General features: G+C 43.2%; 1 protein-coding gene across 1 annotated transcript in view; it reads right to left on the bottom strand.

Moving 5' to 3' along the window:
• CIT (citron rho-interacting serine/threonine kinase) overlaps window positions 1–21,103 on the bottom strand; it is an 839,833-nt gene that overhangs the window by 53,849 nt on the left and 764,881 nt on the right. The window contains exons 39-40 of the mRNA XM_053702064.1: window positions 1,676–1,756; window positions 1,460–1,595 (exon numbers count right to left, since the gene is read on the bottom strand). Coding sequence (XP_053558039.1) covers window positions 1,460–1,595; window positions 1,676–1,756 — 217 coding nt within the window. The remainder of the gene's footprint in view (window positions 1–1,459; window positions 1,596–1,675; window positions 1,757–21,103) is intronic.

Here is a 21,103-nt window from a genome sequence, read left to right as displayed (position 1 = left end):
AACAGCCGGAGGAACAGGTACCACAAGTTTACAGCAAATACAATTAACTTTGGTAGATCCAGCATCAGGCAGTGATTTTCCAGAAGTATCTTCTGATTCAGGGTCAATCTGAGACATCTTGCAATATGTAATAGAAAAAACAACATATAAAGCAAAATTGATCAAATTCCTTAAATGACAGTTTCAGGAATGGGAAAAAATGCCAGTGAACAAGCTTCTAGCAACCAGAAGCAAATAAACAATGAGACTTAAATAATGTGGAGACAATAATGACGCCTATATTTTTTAGCGCCAAAAAAGACGCCCACATTATTTGGCGCCTAAATGCTTTTAGCGCCAAAAATGACGCCACATCCGGTAACGCCGACACTTTTGGCGCAAAAACGTCAAAAAAATGACGCAACTTCCGGTGACAAGTATGACGCCGGAAATAACAAAGAAATTTTTTTTGCGCCAAAAAAGTCCGCGCCAAGAATGACGCAATAAAATTAAGCATTTTCAGCCCCCGCGAGCCTAACAGCCCACAGGAAAAAAAGTCAAATTTTAAGGTAAGAAAAAAATTGATTATTCAAATGCATTATCCCAAATAATGAAACTGACTGTCTGAAATAAGGAATATTGAACATCCTGAATCATGGTAAATAAATGTTTAAACAAATATATTTAGAACTTTATATAAAAGTGGCCAACCATAGCTTAGAGTGTCACAAAAATAAGACTTACTTACCCCAGGACACTCATCTACATGTAGTAGAAAGCCAAACCAGTACTGAAACGAGAGACAGTAGAGGTAATGGTATATATAAGAGTATATCGTCGATCTGAAAAGGGAGGTAAGAGATGAATCTCTACGACCGATAACAGAGAACCTATGAAATAGACCCCGTAGAAGGAGATCATTGAATTCAAATAGGCAATACTCTCTTCACATCCCTCTGACATTCACTGCACACTGAGAGGAAAACCGGGCTCCAGCCTGCTGCGGAGCGCATATCAACGTAGAATCTAGCACAAACTTACTTCACCACCTCCACAGGAGGCAAAGTTTGTAAAACTGATTTGTGGGTGTGGTGAGGGGTGTATTTATAGGCATTTTGAGGTTTGGGAAACTTTGCCCCTCCTGGTAGGAATGTATATCCCATACGTCACTAGCTCATGGACTCTTGCTAATTACATGAAAGAAATACAATAAAGCATTGAAATGAGGTACATTAAACAATATTCCATAAACATTATTTCTCCAAATTTGCATTTTTTCTAGGTAAGAAATTATGATTCTAGTCCATTCTTACAAAACTAAATTTGTTCTGGAAGTATCACTCACAAATGCAATTGTCAGGTTCATAATCAGTTAATAATGTATGAAAACAATTACAATTTGTAACATAATGTGTAGAACTTTATTACTAAAGTAGGGTTTACTAAACTTTATTAAGTTAATATAACATCAGCATTTTACCAGCAATGAGTAGAAGTTTCTCCAGCTCTTTAACAATATGAACCTGAAAGACTGCTCCCACCCCAGGGATATGAGTAAGCGAATTCTTCAGGACATTCAAAGCATACAGTCCCTCCTCTGCACCAACAAGAACAATCTGGAGACAAAGAAATGTGTAATAATTAGAGAAGGTCTCACCGATATGTGGAGATGAATAAACGTGGCTTCTGTAATTACCTGCTCTGTGAGAGGTATTGTGCAGTTAATGTCTAGACGGTCTTCGCCCTCTAATTTCAGCAAGGAATTCCCAAGCAGCTTCTAAAAACAAAGAAATAAAAAAAGTGCTGAGCAATATTTTCTATACAAGTCAGATCATTTGCTAACATTCTATCACTTATAGGAATGAAAAAGATGCAATTTATACTAATCAATTATATATATATATATATATATATATGATCTTCACTCATGGTTTAAATATAAATAACATGAACACATGGGAATTCAAATGACATATATATATATATATATATATATATAAAATGTGTGCGTGTGTGTGTGTACATAAAATATATAATTTATTGTCCAAATATTATTTTATTCATATTCTCAAATAAATGTTATGCCCCTTTAGCTGTCATATAATGTGAGAGTAATCCTAATAAGTAAGATAAAAACAAGTTGGTGCCAGAGTTTTGTGTAGATTTAAAATATATCTAATATGTTCTAATTATATATTTTAGAAAATGCAAAGTGCCAAAAATATTTTTTAATCTGAATTACTAATATAACTACTTACTTTTTTTCCAAAAACACAATTTTAATATGTTGAATTGATGTTAAATATCGAGCTATAGCATTTGTTTCTTAAGAAGGTGCAAAGTGAGAAATGTAATTATTTTTTAATTTTAGTTACTAATTTATAGCGAAAAACCAATGTATAGAATTGTTAATTTTTATATTCTGGGAAGCTGAATTGATGCGAAATGTGGATTCCACATTGTGGAATCATTGAAGTTTTTGATGGCAACATTAAAAAGGACATAGTCTGTTTACTATGGGTCAGATTACAAGTGGAGTATAACCCCTTATTGCTCGTGCATAACTATTAGAGAGCTCCACTCGTAATCTGGTCCTATATCATTTATTAAAGTAACTAATTTTATTTATGTTTTGCAATATTACTTCTGGACACTAAAGAAATAAATTACCAAATAAATTATGACTTACAAGAAAAGCATTGAACTGAGTTTAATACGAGTGTAAAAAACTAAAAACTACTTCAATACAAGGATTTGAAATAGCTCAGTAGTCAAACGTCTATACCCGCATGGGTTTTGGAAATTCTCTTCTCGGAGGAAAATCTCTTGACATATTTGTATCTGGGATGATTCCCAAAACCCTGTATGATAGGACAAGCAAGCTTTTGGCCAGAATGTTCTGCCAACCATAAGCACTGTACAGCCAAAATGTGCCAGACCTTCAGCTCCTTTGGCAAAGCCCTTAACAGTATATGTTTCAGATAAAATGGTCAAAAAATCTGCTGTGAACAGACATACCCTTGGAGCAATAGCTAGGAGAAAACAGCAATAAGTTAAAATAATTCACAATAACATGATAAACCTGAAATTATATCATAACAAAAGGCAGACTTATTTTCCAGCAAAAGAACATAAGGAGCAGAAACCAGAACTCTCATGGAACTACTGAATTAACCCATTAATGTATGCTTACCTGATAAGTTATTTTCTTTCCTGGCATGGAGAGTCCACAAGTCCATTCAATTACTAGTGGTAATTCAACTCCTGGCCACCAGGTGGAGGCAAAGAACACCCCAGCTGAGCTGTTAAGTATCACTCCCACTTTCCAAAAAACCCCAGTCATTCAGCCGAAGGAATATGGAAAGAGAAGATGACAAAAGGGTATATATGTGCCTGAGTTTTAACACTGACCGAAGCCGCCTAAAAATAAATTAAGGGCGGGTCGTAGACTCTCCATGCCAGGAAAGAAAATAATTTATCAGCTAAGCATACATTTTGTTTTCTTTCCAATGGCATGGAGAGTCCACAAATCCATTCAATTACTAGTGGGAACCAATACTCAAACTAGAGGACACAGAATGGAAGGGAGGGAGAACAAGACAGGCAGACCTAAACAGAAGGCACCACTGGTAAAAAAACTCTTCTCCCAAAGGAAGCCTCAGCCTCACAATTTCTCTGGCACTGCAATGGTATCACAGTCATTCAGAGCAGCTAAAACCTCCCTAAGCAACACGTGGAGGTGTTCAAGCTTAAATTTAAATGTAGAAATATTAGAATCAGGTATCTTTCCTGAGTCATTAGCATCACCCACTGACTGAAGCTCTCTTTCCTCAGCTTCTGCATATTGTGAGGCAGTATCAGACATGGTTCTTAAAGCGTCAGTATGCTCTGCATTTTGTCTCACCCCAGAGCTATCTCGCTTACCTCTAAGTTCAGGTAGTCTGGCTAATACCGCTGACAGTGTATTATCCATGAAAATGATCTTTATTGCATAAAATTAAATCAGTACATTTGGTACACATTCTAAGAAACATAATAAACAAGGAGTTTCTTCTATGTCAGACATGTTTATACAGAATAGCAATGATACTAGCAAGCTTGGAAAACACTTTAAATCAAGTTAACAAGCAAATATAAAAAACGGTACTGTGCCTTTAAGAGAAACAAATTTTGTCAGAATTTGAAAAACAGTGAAAAAATGCAGTAAATCAAACAAAATTTTTACAGTGTGTATAATAGGCTAACAGAGCAATGCACCCACTTGCAAATGGATGATTAACCCCTTAGTTCAAAAAACGGATAAAAAAAAAAACGAAATAGACGTTTTTTAACAGTCACAACCAACTGCCACAGCAAGCTGTGGCCCTACCTTCCCCAATAAACGACTTTGGAAAGCCTTTGGGCCCTTTAGAGATGTCCTATAGCATTCAGAGGGCCTTTGAGGGAAGCTGGATGTCACAGTTTGTAATTTTAACTGCACCAACTGTAACTTTTATACTACAACAGTGGAAATTGTTTCTAGTCAAAATTTAAGCCAGCCATGTGGAAAAACCTAGGCCCCAATAAAGTTTTATCACCAAAGCATATATAAAAACGATTAAACATGCCAGCAAACGTTTTATATTGTAAATATCATAAGGGTATTACCCCTGGGAGTAAGCATGATACCAGTCGTTATTAAATCACTGTATTCAGGCTTAATTTACATTAATCCGGTATCAGCAGCATTTTCTAGTGTTTTCCATCTCTAGAAAAAATTATAACTGCACATACCTGATAGCAGAATAAACTGCACGCCATTCTCTCGCTGAAGTTACCTCATCTGTGTAATCCCCTCAGACATATGTGAGAATAGCAATGGATCTTATTTACAACCTGCTAAGATCATAAAAACCTCAGGCAGATTCTTCTTCTATTTACTGCGTGAGATAAAATAGCACAACTCCGGTACTATTAAAAAATAAACTAGCTATATTTAACCACTCTCTCCTACAACGTCCTAGCTTGTTGAGAGTTGCAAGAGAATGACTGGCTATGACAGTTAGGGGAGGAGCTATATTACAGCTCTGCTGTGGGTGTCCTCTTGCAACTTCCTGTTGGGAATGAGAATATCCCACAAGTAATGGATGATCCGTGGACTGGATACACCTTACAAGAGAAAACAGAATTTATGCTTACCTGATAAATTTCTTTCTCTTACGGTGTATCCAGTCCACGGATTCATCCTTACTTGTGGGATATTCTCAATCCCTACAGGAAGTGGCAAAGAGAGCACACAGCAGAGCTGTCCATATAGCTCCCCTCATGCTCCGCCCCCCCCAGTCATTCGACCGACGGTTAGGAGAAAAAGGAGAACCATAGTGTGCAGTGGTGACTGTAGTTTTACAAAAAATAAATTTGAACCTGACTTAATTGCCAGGGCGGGCCATGGACTGGATACACTGTAAGAGAAAGAAATTTATCAGGTAAGCATAAATTCTGTTTTCTCTTACATTGGTGTATCCAGTCCACGGATTCATCCTTACTTGTGGGAACCAATACCAAAGCTTTAGGACACGGATGAAGGGAGGGAACAAGTCAGGTAACCTAAACGGAAGGCACCACTACTTGCAAAACCTTTCTCCCAAAAAATTAGCCTCCGAAGAAGCAAAAGTATCGAATTTGTAAAATTTGGCAAAAGTATGCAGTGAAGACCAAGTCGCTGCTTTACAAATCTGTTCAACAGAAGCCTCATTCTTGAAAGCCCATGTGGAAGCCACAGCTCTGGTGGAAAGAGCTTTAATTCGTTCAGGAGGCTGCTGTCCAGCAGTCTCATAAGTCAATCGGATAATGCTTTTCAGCCAAAAGGAAAGAGAGGAAGCGATAGCTTTTTGACCTCTCCTCTTACCAGAATAGACAAACAAGGATGACGTGTGTCTGAAATCTTTAGTTGCTTTTAAATAGAATTTTAAAGCACGAACCACATCAAGATTGTGTAACAGCCGTTCCTTCTTAGAAACTGAATTAGGACACAGAGAAGGAACAATGATTTCCTGGTTAATATTCTTATTAGAAACCACTTTCGGAAGGAAACCAGGTTTTGTACGCAAAACAACCTTATCTGCATGAAACACCAGATAGGGTGAATTACACTGCAAAGCAGACAATTTTGTAACTCTTCGAGCAGAAGAAATAGTTACCAAAAACAAAACTTTCCAAGATAATCACTTAATATCTATGGAATGTAAAGGCTCAAACGGAACCCCTTGAAGGACTGAAATAACTAAATTTAGACTCCATGGAGGAGCCACAGGTTTATAGACAGGCTTGATTCTGACTAAAGTTACTCCATGAGTAACCCTTGGATTCACACCAACAAAGATATTTCCGCCATATCTTATGGTAAATTTTCCTGGTGACAGGCTTTCTAGCCTGGATCAAAGTATCTATAACTGATCCAGAGAACCCACGCTTAGATAGAATTAAGCGTTCAATCTCCAAGCAGTCAGTTGCAGAGAACTAGATTTGGATGCTTGAATGGACCTTGAATTAGAAGATTCTGCCTCGATGGCAGTGTCCATGGTGGAGCAGATGACATGTCCACTAGGTCTGCATACCAAGTCCTGCGTGGCCACGCAGGCGCTATCAAAATTACCGAAGCCTTCTCCTGTTTGATTCTGGCTACCAGACGAGGGAGAAGGGGAAACGGTGGAAAAACATAAGCCAGATTGAAGGACCACGGCGCTACTAGAGCATCTATCAATGCCGCCTTGGGGTCCCTGGACCTGTAAAGAGAAAGTTTGGAGTTCTGACGGGACGCCATCAGATCCAACTCTGGAATACCCCATAGCTGGGTAAGCTGAGCAAAAACCTCCGGAAGGAGTTCCCAGTCCCCCGGGTGAAAAGTCTGACGACTCCGAAAATCCGCCTCCAGTTGTCTATTCCTGGGATGTGAATTGCAGATAGATGGCAGGAGTGATCCTCCGCCCATTTGATGATCTTGGATACTTCCTTCATCGCTAGGGAACTCTTGGTTCCTCCCTGATGATTGATGTACGCTACAGTCGTGATGTTGTCCGACTGAAACCTGATGAACCTGGCCTCCGCTAGTTGAGGCCATGCCTGGAGCGTGTTGAATATCGCTCTCAGTTCCAAAATGTTTATCGGGAGAAGAGACTCTTCCCGAGACCATAGGCCCTGAGCTTTCAGGGAGTCCCAGACCGCACCCCAGCCTAATAGACTGGAATCGGTCGTGACAATGATCCACTCTGGTCTGCGGAAGCACATTCCCTGAGACAGGTGATCCTGAGACAACCACCAGAGAAGAGAATCTCTGGTTTTCTGGTCCATTTGTATCTAAGGAGACAATCTGCATAATCCCCATTCCACAGTTTGAGCATGCACAGCTGCAGTGGTCTGAGATGAATTCTGGCAAAGGGAACAACGTCCATTGCCGCAACCATTAACCCGATTACCTTCATGCACTGAGCCACAGAAGGCCGAGAAACAGAATGAAGAACTCGGCAAGTAGTTAAAAGTTTTAACTTCCTGACCTCCGTCAGAAATATTTTCATTTCTACCGAGTCTATTAGCGTTCCCAGGAAGGGAACCCTTGTGAGCGGGGACAGAGAACTTTTTTCGATGTTCACCTTCCACCCGTGAGACCTTAGAAAGGCCAGAACTATTTCTGTATGAGCCTTGGCTCTTTGAAAAGACGACGCCTGAATTAATATGTCGTCCAGATAAGGTGCTACTGCAATGCCCCGCGGTCTTAGTACCGCTAGAATGGACCCTAGCACCTTTGTGAAAATTCTTGTCCAGAAAGGCGAACCTTAGGAACTGATGGTGATCTTTGTGGATAGGAATATGTAGGTACGCATTCTTTAAATCCACGGTAGTCATATATTGATCTTCCTGGATCAATGGTAAGATTGTCCGAATGGTTTCCATTTTGAATGATGGAACTCTGAGGAATTTGTTTAGAATTTTTAAATCCAGGATTGGCCTGAAAGTTCCTTCCTTTTTGGGAACTACAAACAGGTTTGAGTAAAAACCCAGTCCTTGCTCTGCAGTTGGGACTGGGTGTATCACTCCCATCTTTAGAAGATCTTCTACACAGCGTAAGAACGCCTGTTTCTTTGTCTGGTCTGAAGACAAACGAGAAATGTGGAACCTTCCCCTTGGGGGAGAGTCTTTGAATTCTAGAAGATACCCTTGAGCAACAATTTCTAATGCCCAGGGATCTGGAACATCTCTTGCCCAAGCCTGAGCAAAGAGAGAAAGTCTGCCCCCTACTAGATCCGGTCCCGGAGCGGGGGCTACCCTTTCATGCTGTCTTGGTAGCAGCAGCAGGCTTCTTGGCCTGTTTACCCTTGTTCCAGCCCTGAAAAGGCTTTCATGTTGCTTTGGGCTGGGAAACGTTACCCTCTTGCTTTGCGGTTGCAGAGGTTGAAGCAGGTCCGCTCCTGAAGTTGCGAAAGGAGCGCAAATTAGCCTTGTTTTAAGCTTTAAAAGGTCTATCTTGTGGAAGGGCATGGCCCTTTCCCCCAGTGATATCTGAAATAATTTCTTTCAACTTTGGCCCGACTAGGGTCTTCCCCTTGAAAGGAATATTAAGTAATTTTGTTTTGGACGACACGTCAGCCGACCATGATTTAAGCCAGAGCGCTCTTCGCGCCACAATGGCAAAACCAGAATTTTTTGCAGCTAATTTAGTTTATTGTAAAGCGGCATCTGTAATGAAAGAATTAACCAGTTTTAGAGCATGAATTCTATCCAAGACTTCGTCATATGAAGTCTCCCTCTGGAGCGACTCCTCCAGCGCCTCAACCAAAAAGCCGCTGCAGTAGTTACAGGAATAATGCAGGCAATTGGTTGAAGAAGGATACCTTGTTGAACAAATATTTTCTTTAGTAACCCTTCTAATTTGTTATCCATAGGATCTTTGAAAACACAACCGTCTTCTATTGGTATAGTTGTGTGCTTAGCTAGTGTTGAAACTGCTCCCTCTACCTTAGGGACCGCCTGCCACGCGTCCCGCCTGGGGTCAGTTATGGGGAACATTTTCTTAAAGATAGGGGGGGGGGGGAACAAAAGGTACGCCTGGTCTCTCCCACTCCCTAGTCACAATATCCACCACCCTCTTAGGGATCGGAAACGCATCAGTGTATACAGGGACTTCTAAAAACTTGTCCATTTTACACAATTTTTCTGGGACCACCATAGGGTCACAATCATCCAGCGTAGCTAAAACCTCCTTAAGCAGTACGCGGAGGTGTTCCAGCTTAAATTTAAACGCTAAGAAATCTGATTCTGCCCGCTGAGAAATTTTACCTGCGTCACAAATTTCTCCCTCAGACAGTACATCCCTCACCGCCACGTCAGAGGGTTGTGAGGGTACAACAGATAAATTATCCAAAACTTATGATTGCTCATCCTCTGTTCTTAAAACTGAGCTATCACGCTTTTTAGGAAAAACAGGCAGTTTGGATAGAAATGCTGCAAGGGAATTATCCATGACTGCTGCTAATTGTTGCAATGTAATAGGGGCCAATGCGCTAGAGGTACTAGGCATCGCTTGCGCGGGCGTAACTGGTGTCGACACATGGGGAGAGGAAGGAGGGCTACCCTCATTACCTTCCGTTAAAGAATCATCTTGGGCCACATTTTTAAGTGTCACTGCATGGTCTTTAAAATGTTTGGATATGTTAGCACACTTTAAACACAAATGTAAAGGGGGGACCGCCATGGCTTTTAAACACATAGAACAAGGTCTATCTGTAGGCTCAGACATGTTAAACAGACTTAGACAGCACTCAAATACAGTAAAATACAATTTTTGAAAAAACAGTACTGTGCCTTTAAATAATAAAAAGCGCATACTTTTTTTTACTAAACCTCCAAAAATCATCCAATCTTTATGAAATTTTCACCATATGATCCTAATGCTTTGAAATGATTGCACATTAAATTTCAAGTCAATTAACCCCCTACTGCCCAAACCGGAGCAAATTAACCATGCCACAGCCTTTGCTGTGGTCCTACCTTCCTTGGGGATTAGTTTTGATCGAAAATAAGCATCTCTGAAGTCCTCAAGTAATCTTTGGACCCTTCACATGTATCTGCATGAAGCTGTTTGTAAAATCAACTGCGCAACTGAGGCGCGAAATTCAGGCCCCCTCCATCTTCCCTCAGGAGTTTGTGGGGCTTTCCCAAGCCAAAAAAGGTGTCTAAATATATGCCATGCGGAATAAAAACCCCAAAAAGTGTTTTGAATGCAATATAAAACTTGTATAATGTCAGATTATCTTGAAAAATAATCGATTGCCCCTTAACAGTGTCCACCAGTGTATTGAGCCCTTTCAATAAGACTTCCTTCTATACTAAGTCTCAGAATATGGCTTACCTTCCCCGCATGGGGATTCTGTCAGTCTTCCAGCATTACTAAGTCTTGACTAGAAAATATTGACTGAACATACCTTATAGCAGTTAAGCCTGCAAACTGTTCCCCCCAACTGAAGTTCTCTGGTACTCAACAGTCCTGCGTGGGAACAGCAATGGATTTTAGTTACAAGGTGCTAAAATCATATTCCTCTCAGCAGAAATCTTCATCATTTTCTGCCTCAGAGTAAATAGTACAAACCGGCACTATTTTAAAATAACAAACTTTTGATTGAAGAAATAAAAAAACTACAAACTAACACCACATTCCCTTTACACTCCCGTGGAGATGCTTCTTGTTAGAGCGGCAAAGAGAATGACTGGGGGGGCGGAGCCTGAGGGGAGCTATATGGACAGCTCTGCTGTGTGCTCTCTTTGCCACTTCCTGTAGGGATTGAGAATATCCCACAAGTAAGGATGAATCCGTGGACTGGATACACCAATGTAAGAGAAAATATCACATTTTTATAATTTAGAAAAGGTATTCAACGAGGACCAAACAGTCGCCCTGCAGATTTGTTCCACAGAAACGTCATTTTTGAAAGCCCAGGAAGAATAGACAGCCCTAGAGGAATGAGCCGAATTCTCTCAGGAGGCTGTTGTCCAGCTGTCTCATAAGCTAACTGAAACATACTTCTCAACCAGAGAGAAAGAGAAGAACTAGAGGCCTTCTGACTCCTAGTCTTACCAGAGAAGACAGCGAATAGAGAAGATTGCTGAAAAAAACAATAGCTGTTTCTAGATAAGATTTCAAAGCACGCACAACATCCAGGTTAAGCAACAAGTGTTCCTTCTAAGAAGGATTAGGACAAAACGAAGGAACAAATCTAACACTACATTGGGAAGAAATCCCAACTTAGTACGAAGAACAACCTTATCCGCATGAAAAACTTAAATTATGCTTACCTGATAATTTTCTTTTCTTCAGCTGGAGAGTCCACAGCTGCATTCATTACTTTTAAGAAATAAGAACCTGGCCACCAGGAGGAGGCAAAAACACCCCAGCCAAAGCCTTAAATACTCCTCCCACTTCCCTCATCCCCCAGTCATTCTGCCGAGGAACACACTGTAGAAAAAATATCTGGGTGAAAAGCTGCCAGAAGAATAAAAACAAGATGCTCCACATAAAAGAAAAACGGGTGGGGAGCTGTGGACTCTTTCCATCGGAAGAAAAGAAAATGATCAGGTAAGCATAATTTAAGTTTTTCTTCCTAAATGGAAAGAGTCCAAAGCTGCATTCATTACTTTTGGAAAAACAATACCCAAGCTATAGAGGACACTGAATGCCAAAACGCGAGGGTACAATAGGCGGCCCATTCTGAGGGCACCAGGCCTGAAAACCACTACTCAACAAAAAACCCTGCTTTGTCCGAAGCCGAGAAAAACATAAAGGGAAAAGGCCCCAAGGACACTGAGCAGCAGATAGCCCGGAAGCCTAGGTAGAGACCGCAACATCAGCCTAACAACAGTCGGTCCGCCACCACACACCCTTTACTAGCGAAGGGAACCCCTGCCGAAACTCCCAAAGGAATAAGGCAATGAAGAACCAAAAGGGAACCGAAAAGTTTACCACAAACTCCATAAAAGGAAAAACCCCCAATCAAACCAAGCTCGCAAGACCTAAAAGGGTCCTGATAACAAGGAGAGGCAACGCCCAATCCAAATAGAAACCACAAGGTCTAGAACCGGTAGCAGAAGAGAGAAAAAGTTCTCCCAACATCCTGGAAAGGATTGGAACAGATAGCTAGCACTCGGTCAAGGCGCAAACAGCTTGACCTGAGGAGTTCTGGCAAAATGACATGTAGCAGACCCAGACGAGGTAAACACCCGAGTCAAGAACAAGCAGCCATCCTCAGGATGACACAGAAGAAATACTTGCTAGAAGCGGCTACCAAAATCTAGGGTGCTAAACCTCCATTATGGAAGGCACACTTTAGGCAACCGAAACCGCCAGACCTACACATAGGTCTCAAAAATAAAAGAAGAGCCCAGAATCTCAATGAGGACCAATGCGCCCCAAAGATCCCAGAGAACAACGGATCTCAGGACCTACCTCCAGCCGGGCCAGCCCAAGCATCAGCAGGTCTGAAACCAGGGGACCAGAAAAACCCCACGCTCAAACAACGAGCGGAAAACATGGCACAGCCATTACAATTAGTGCTCGGGTGCCAACCTAAAGGCCCAACAAAAACTCGAGGCGGAGCCAGCAACTCTCCAAATGGACAGAACAACCCAGAGAGCGTACCTCTCTCCGAAATAGGTTAACCAGTCTGTTCTAACTTCCTGAAGCCAGGAGAAGCCCTAAGATAGGGACCAGACTTCCGAAAGAAGGGATATAAGCCCCCCCCAAGACAAAGGGGGGCCGGCAAATGGGCCGCAAGGACAGAGCACCTGCCCCCAGGACACAGCCATAGGCTGAACCGAGAGAACAAATCTCCAACGCCCTGACCTGGAAGGTATTCCCTGAGATCTAAGTGGCTAGCACACAGACAAGGTGCCATAGCTGCAGAGGTTCCACAGCAAAACCCCTTTGCTTGCAGAGCAACAAGTCATCACACTATTTCAGCAAGCCAACCAAGGGAAACCGACCAATAGGCAAAAGGCAAGCCCAGGGGGCATCAGCACCCAAAAAAACCTGGTCTACTGAACCAGATCAACTAGCCCAACCAAGGACACCACCCAAGTTTCCTGGAACTGGGGAACCCCGGACCAGCTCTAGATCCTACCAGTCCTGTACAACCCGCAACGGGATCCACAAAGGAAATGCTGAGTGAAAAACTCATCCACCGGAAGAGCTAGAGCAAGGAGAAGTCCGAGCCCCCCAAATAAACAAGAACCCGGAAACTGAAATCCCCCATCTGATATAAAACCAGACGCCCGGGAGATACCATACAATGTCCAAAGTAAAATAGACAACGAGAAAAACTTGCAAGTCCCGACCAGAAGACAAGACCACCCCTTGCCAGAGTCCAACGCTCCAAGGAGTTAAGGAAGCAAAGACCGAAACAAGGTCACTAGATCCCTAGGCGCAACAGCCACCTACGACCAAGAACAAGGGGATACCTCAAAGACAAAGTGACTCGAACAAATGCTAGACTCCACATCATCCACAAAAATCAGAGGAGAAGAAGAAGGATGCGGAGCATCCCCCAGCACCGGGGAAGAAACCCTAAACAGAGCTCAAGAGAGGTAAGAAACTCTAGGCACCCGAGGAAATCGGAGCAAAGAGAGTGACGCAGCGGAACTCCACTGACTCAGTCACCAGATTGAATGCTGAATAAGGATTGACACAATCCTTCCAGCCATACCGATCCTTTTAGAGTGTTTAGCTGAACTTGTAAGGAAAAACAAGAAGAGGCACAAATAATAATGTGAGCACTCAGTGCCCCACTGGACCCGCCAGGCAGAACAGGCGCCACGTGTCAGAACAAGCCACAGGACAGAAGATCTGAATCCCAGCAGGACCAGCCTCAAGCTAGGGTCATAACTGTCAAGTTGGCTAAATCCTCCGTCAAAGGGGAAGTAAAACAGACAAACCTAGGACTAACGTATCCCTTAACAAACATCTGAAGAAGAGAGAGAATCGATCCCAGAAGTTCCTGAAGGAAACACATAATCAAAATTAAAAGACATCCTAACCGGATAAAAGAAAATATAAGGCAACCCGTAGGTTAATGCCCAGGTCGAAAACAGGCATACCCGCTGGACCAGCCAAATGGAACCCTGATCTTCCTGATCTCAATAAGCAGACAATTTGGAAATTACGTCATCCCCTCATGTCTAATCAGGTGAGCCATTCAAAGTATCAAAGTAGAATACTTCGGATTCTCGTATCCGTTAAGGTTAGGATCCTCCAATAATTCGAAAATGCGCGATTCTGTAATGAAAGGCACAACACTCCGGGACAACTACACTTGCAGGGAACTGTATAGGCCTACCCAACGCCGGTAAGCTGCCCTGAAAGGAGTGAAACCCGCAGGTGTTAGTAGTAGGGAGTGGTAGGGAACTCACCTCTTGGAGGACAGAACCCCCAGAGGCGGATGGCTCAGCAGACCCCTGATTCCCCGAGCCTGAGGAACAGGGCGCTCTAATACGGCATATCGAACAAAACTGATTGACCTGTGTCAACGGGGCCAATTTGCATTCTTCACAAGTCGAAGAATCTGAGTCTGAAATTTGAACAGTCTGAGCATCAGAATCCTCTATAACTAGATAGAGAATATAATAATATGAACTAAGAAAAAACTTAAACAGCACCTGACACCCACAATGGCTGGGGCACTCACCACCTCCTAGAACCAGACACAAGCAGTCGCCACACAGTCAGGAATGTGGAAATGGATGACCAGAACGTAAACGTCCAGTCAAAAGGTAACCGTGCAGTCCAAAAAAACGCGCCCAACCATAAAGTCGCGTCACTTCCAAAGGTCTTTATGTTCTAAGCCAAGAGCCCAGTTAACATTACCCCTTAACAGATTGAATCACATAACAAACATGATTAAAGCCCCCCCTGTTCAATAATCCCCCTCGGGAGATATTAACCCTCTATTCCAAGATACCAAAGGAGCCTCACTGAGGCCCCATAAATATACTTAAAAAGTCCTGCAAGATAGTTCCCTACGGGAAATATTAATAAGTTACAGTACATTCTGATGAAGTAAAATGAAACGAACTTACCAGAAACTACGCCGTGGAACAGAAACACGGCCCTTCAAGTGTGACGAATAGTAGAAGCAGGCAGCGAAGCGAAGTTAGACAACGCTGATTGCTTGTGGAGCTGTTAATATGAGTTGGGATGGTTTCGCAGAAAGACTCTCCCTGCATCTCCAGACTCTTTCATCCAGGCCCTCACTGAGAGACTGATAGGATTACTTAAAACTCCCGTCCCATGTCTAAGAGTACTACCCTCCATAAGAGACAAAACAAACTTCTGACACTTCTCTGCCAACCTCCTGGGACGAAAGGCAAAGAATGACTGGGGGATGAGGGAAGTGGGAGGAATATTTAAGCCTTTGGCTGGGGTGTCTTTGCCTCCTCTTGGTGGCCAGGTTCTTATTTCCCAAAAGTAATGAATGCAGCTGTGGACTCTTTCCCTTTAGGAAGAAAAATAAGGCAAGAGGATCACACTGCAAAGTGGTAAATCTTGCGAGAAACAGGTTAACGAGCCTGATACTCAGAAAACCCACGCCTAGCCTAGACGTTCAATTTCCAAGCAGTCAGATTTAGAAAATCTAGATTTGAGTGGAGGAAGGGACCCTGAACATGAAGGTCCTTCTTCAAAGGCAACCTCTGAGGGGAAGAGATGACATCCTCCCCAGATCCACAAACCAGATCCTGCAAGGCCAGGCGAAAGCTATTAGAATCACAGACGCCCTATCCTGATTGATATCAGCAATGACTCGAGGGAGGAGAGCACGGAGAAACCAGGAATGCAATAACTGAAGATCCAACTGCACCGCAAGAGCATTTCTATCAGAGCGGCTTGTTGATCTCTTGATCCTGAACCGTATCCTGGAAGCTTAGCGTATAGGCGCAACGCCATCAAATTCAATCTTGGAACCCACCACCTGAGGGATATCATAGAGAATAATACCGGGAGGAGAGCCCACTCCTCGGGAAAAAAGGTCTGCCCGCTCAGAAAATCCTCTTCCCAGTTGTCCACCTCCTGGTTCCTGATCCCTGGCTTGTTCCTGACTCTGCTGTTATCCTTGTTCCTGATTCTGGCTCGTCTGACTACTCGCTTTAGCTCCTGACTTGGCTCGTCTGACTATTCGCTTTGGCTCCTGACTCGGCTCGTCTGACTACCAGCTCTGGTTTTGATTCCTGGCTTGTTATTTGTCTTGTGGACTTTTTATTATTTTTTGCTATTAATAAAGGTGTGATTATTTTTGCACTTCTCGTCTCAGTCTGATTCCTGGCACCCTGACATTACGCAAGGGCCATGAATCCTGATGGTGCTAATAATCCACCTTTTATTAACAGAAAAAGAAACAATGGCACTACTCGGAACTGAAAAATGTGGTTGAACGTTCCCCCTATACTTTACTGAATATTGAGTGAAATGAGTCTCAATATATTTAAGTATTAATAATTACTATCTGATTAGGGGTAGGTGCTTGTAGCAATTACTATATTATGCAGGGGATCAGTAAGAGACTGATTAAGGGGTACAAATATAGCACTCTGGAACGTTGACCAATGTGTATTTTAATATGTATGTCAACCCTGATTTTAACATGATCTAATAAAAACAGAATTTATGTTTACCTGATAAATTACTTTCTCCAACGGTGTGTCCGGTCCACGGCGTCATCCTTACTTGTGGGATATTCTCTTCCCCAACAGGAAATGGCAAAGAGCCCAGCAAAGCTGGTCACATGATCCCTCCTAGGCTCCGCCTACCCCAGTCATTCGACCGACGTTAAGGAGGAATATTTGCATAGGAGAAACCATATGATACCGTGGTGACTGTAGTTAAAGAAAATAAATTATCAGACCTGATTAAAAAAACCAGGGCGGGCCGTGGACCGGACACACCGTTGGAGAAAGTAATTTATCAGGTAAACATAAATTCTGTTTTCTCCAACATAGGTGTGTCCGGTCCACGGCGTCATCCTTACTTGTGGGAACCAATACCAAAGCTTTAGGACACGGATGAAGGGAGGGAGCAAATCAGGTCACCTAAATGGAAGGCACCACGGCTTGCAAAACCTTTCTCCCAAAAACAGCCTCAGAAGAAGCAAAAGTATCAAACTTGTAAAATTTGGTAAAAGTGTGCAGTGAAGACCAAGTCGCTGCCCTACATATCTGATCAACAGAAGCCTCGTTCTTGAAGGCCCATGTGGAAGCCACAGCCCTAGTGGAATGAGCTGTGATTCTTTCAGGAGGCTGCCGTCCGGCAGTCTCGTAAGCCAATCTGATGATGCTTTTAATCCAAAAAGAGAGAGAGGTAGAAGTTGCTTTTTTGACCTCTCCTTTTACCAGAATAAACAACAAACAAGGAAGATGTTTGTCTAAAATCTTTGTAGCATCTAAATAGAATTTTAGAGCGCGAACAACATCCAAATTGTGCAACAAACGTTCCTTCTTCGAAACTGGTTTCGGACACAAAGAAGGCACGACTATCTCCTGGTTAATGTTTTTGTTAGAAACAACTTTTGGAAGAAAACCAGGTTTAGTACGTAAAACCACCTTATCTGCATGGAACACCAGATAAGGAGGAGAACACTGCAGAGCAGATAATTCTGAAACTCTTCTGGCAGAAGAAATTGCAACCAAAAACAAAACTTTCCAAGATAATAACTTAATATCAACGGAATGTAAGGGTTCAAACGGAACCCCCTGAAGAACTGAAAGAACTAAGTTGAGACTCCAAGGGGGAGTCAAAGGTTTGTAAACAGGCTTAATTCTAACCAGAGCCTGAACAAAGGCTTGAACATCTGGCACAGCTGCCAGCTTTTTGTGGAGTAACACAGACAAGGCAGAAATCTGTCCCTTCAAGGAACTTGCAGATAATCCTTTCTCCAATCCTTCTTGAAGAAAGGATAGAATCTTAGGAATCTTTACCTTGTCCCAAGGGAATCCTTTAGATTCACACCAACAGATATATTTTTTCCATATTTTGTGGTAAATTTTTCTAGTTACAGGCTTTCTGGCCTGAACAAGAGTATCAATAACAGAATCTGAGAACCCTCGTTTTGATAAGATCAAGCGTTCAATCTCCAAGCAGTCAGCTGGAGTGAGACCAGATTCGGATGTTCGAACGGACCTTGAACAAGAAGGTCTCGTCTCAAAGGTAGCTTCCATGGTGGAGCCGATGACATATTCACCAGATCTGCATACCAAGTCCTGCGTGGCCACGCAGGAGCTATCAAGATCACCGACGCCCTCTCCTGATGGATCCTGGCTACCAGCCTGGGGATGAGAGGAAACGGCGGGAATACATAAGCTAGTTTGAAGGTCCAAGGTGCTACTAGTGCATCTACTAGAGTCGCCTTGGGATCCCTGGATCTGGACCCGTAGCAAGGAACCTTGAAGTTCTGACGAGAGGCCATCAGATCCATGTCTGGAATGCCCCACAGTTGAGTAATTTGGGCAAAGATTTCCGGATGGAGTTCCCACTCCCCCGGATGTAATGTCTGACGACTCAGAAAATCCGCTTCCCAATTTTCCACTCCTGGGATGTGGATTGCAGACAGGTGGCAGGAGTGAGTCTCCGCCCATTGAATGATTTTGGTCACTTCTTCCATCGCCAGGGAACTCCTTGTTCCCCCCTGATGGTTGATGTACGCAACAGTCGTCATGTTGTCTGATTGAAACCGTATGAACTTGGCCTTTGCTAGCTGAGGCCAAGCCTTGAGAGCATTGAATATCGCTCTCAGTTCCAGAATATTTATCGGTAGAAGAGATTCTTCCCGAGACCAAAGACCCTGAGCTTTCAGGGATCCCCAGACCGCGCCCCAGCCCATCAGACTGGCGTCGGTCGTGACAATGACCCACTCTGGTCTGCGGAAGGTCATCCCTTGTGACAGGTTGTCCAGGGACAGCCACCAACGGAGTGAGTCTCTGGTCCTCTGATTTACTTGTATCTTCGGAGACAAGTCTGTATAGTCCCCATTCCACTGACTGAGCATGCACAGTTGTAATGGTCTTAGATGAATGCGCGCAAAAGGAACTATGTCCATTGCCGCTACCATCAAACCTATTACTTCCATGCACTGCGCTATGGAAGGAAGAGGAACGGAATGAAGTGTCCGACAAGAGTTTAGAAGTTTTGTTTTTCTGGCCTCTGTCAGAAAAATCCTCATTTCTAAGGAGTCTATTATTGTTCCCAAGAAGGGAACCCTTGTCGACGGAGATAGAGAACTCTTTTCCACGTTCACTTTCCATCCGTGAGATCTGAGAAAGGCCAGGACTATGTCCGTGTGAGCCTTTGCTTGAGGAAGGGACGACGCTTGAATCAGAATGTCGTCCAAGTAAGGTACTACTGCAATGCCCCTTGGTCTTAGCACCGCTAGAAGGGACCCTAGTACCTTTGTGAAAATCCTTGGAGCAGTGGCTAATCCGAAAGGAAGCGCCACGAACTGGTAATGTTTGTCCAGGAATGCGAACCTTAGGAACCGATGATGTTCCTTGTGGATAGGAATATGTAGATACGCATCCTTTAAATCCACCGTGGTCATGAATTGACCTTCCTGGATGGAAGGAAGAATTGTTCGAATGGTTTCCATTTTGAACGATGGAACCTTGAGAAACTTGTTTAAGATCTTGAGATCTAAGATTGGTCTGAACGTTCCCTCTTTTTTGGGAACTATGAACAGATTGGAGTAGAACCCCATCCCTCGTTCTCCTAATGGAACAGGATGAATCACTCCCATTTTTAACAGGTCTTCTACACAATGTAAAAATGCCTGTCTTTTTATGTGGTCTGAAGACAATTGAGACCTGTGGAACCTCCCCCTTGGGGGAAGCCCCTTGAATTCCAGAAGATAACCTTGGGAGACTATTTCTAGTGCCCAAGGATCCAGAACATCTCTTGCCCAAGCCTGAGCGAAGACAGAGAGTCTGCCCCCCACCAGATCCGGTCCCGGATCGGGGGCCAACATTTCATGCTGTCTTGGTAGCAGTGGCAGGTTTCTTGGCCTGCTTTCCCTTGTTCCAGCCTTGCATTGGTCTCCAGGCTGGCTTGGCTTGAGAAGTATTACCCTCTTGCTTAGAGGACGTAGCACTTGGGGCTGGTCCGTTTCTACGAAAGGGACGAAAATTAGGTTTATTTTTGGCCTTGAAAGACCTATCCTGAGGAAGGGCGTGGCCCTTACCCCCAGTGATATCAGAGATAATCTCTTTCAAGTCAGGGCCAAACAGCGTTTTCCCCTTGAAAGGAATGTTAAGGAGTTTGTTCTTGGAAGACGCATCAGCTGACCAAGATTTCAACCAAAGCGCTCTGCGCGCCACAATAGCAAACCCAGAATTCTTTGCCGCTAACCTAGCCAATTGCAAAGTGGCGTCTAGGGTGAAAGAATTAGCCAATTTGAGAGCACGGATTCTGTCCATAATCTCCTCATAAGGAGGAGAATCACTATCGATCGCCTTTACTAGCTCATCGAACCAGAAACACGCGGCTGTAGTGACAGGGACAATGCATGAAATTGGTTGTAGAAGGTAACCCTGCTGAACAAACATCTTTTTAAGCAAACCTTCTAATTTTTTATCCATAGGATCTTTGAAAGCACAACTATCTTCTATGGGTATAGTGGTGCGTTTGTTTAAAGTAGAAACCGCTCCCTCGACCTTGGGGACTGTCTGCCATAAGTCCTTTCTGGGGTCGACCATAGGAAACAATTTTTTAAATATGGGGGGAGGGACGAAAGGTATACCGGGCCTTTCCCATTCTTTATTTACAATGTCCGCCACCCGCTTGGGTATAGGAAAAGCTTCTGGGAGCCCCGGGACCTCTAGGAACTTGTCCATTTTACATAGTTTCTCTGGGATGATCAAATTCTCACAATCATCCAGAGTGGATAATACCTCCTTAAGCAGAGCGCGGAGATGTTCCAACTTAAATTTAAATGTAATCACATCGGGTTCAGCTTGTTGAGAAATTTTCCCTGAATCTGAAATTTCTCCCTCAGACAAAACCTCCCTGGCCCCCTCAGACTGGTGTAGGGGCATTTCAGAACCATTATCATCAGCGTCCTCATGCTCT

Source organism: Bombina bombina, chromosome 2, assembly GCF_027579735.1.
Source record: "Bombina bombina isolate aBomBom1 chromosome 2, aBomBom1.pri, whole genome shotgun sequence".
Classification (NCBI taxonomy): Eukaryota; Metazoa; Chordata; class Amphibia; order Anura; family Bombinatoridae; genus Bombina; species Bombina bombina.
The sequence above is the reverse complement of the archived record's forward strand: the minus strand, read 5'-3'. Positions and strand labels throughout refer to the sequence as shown.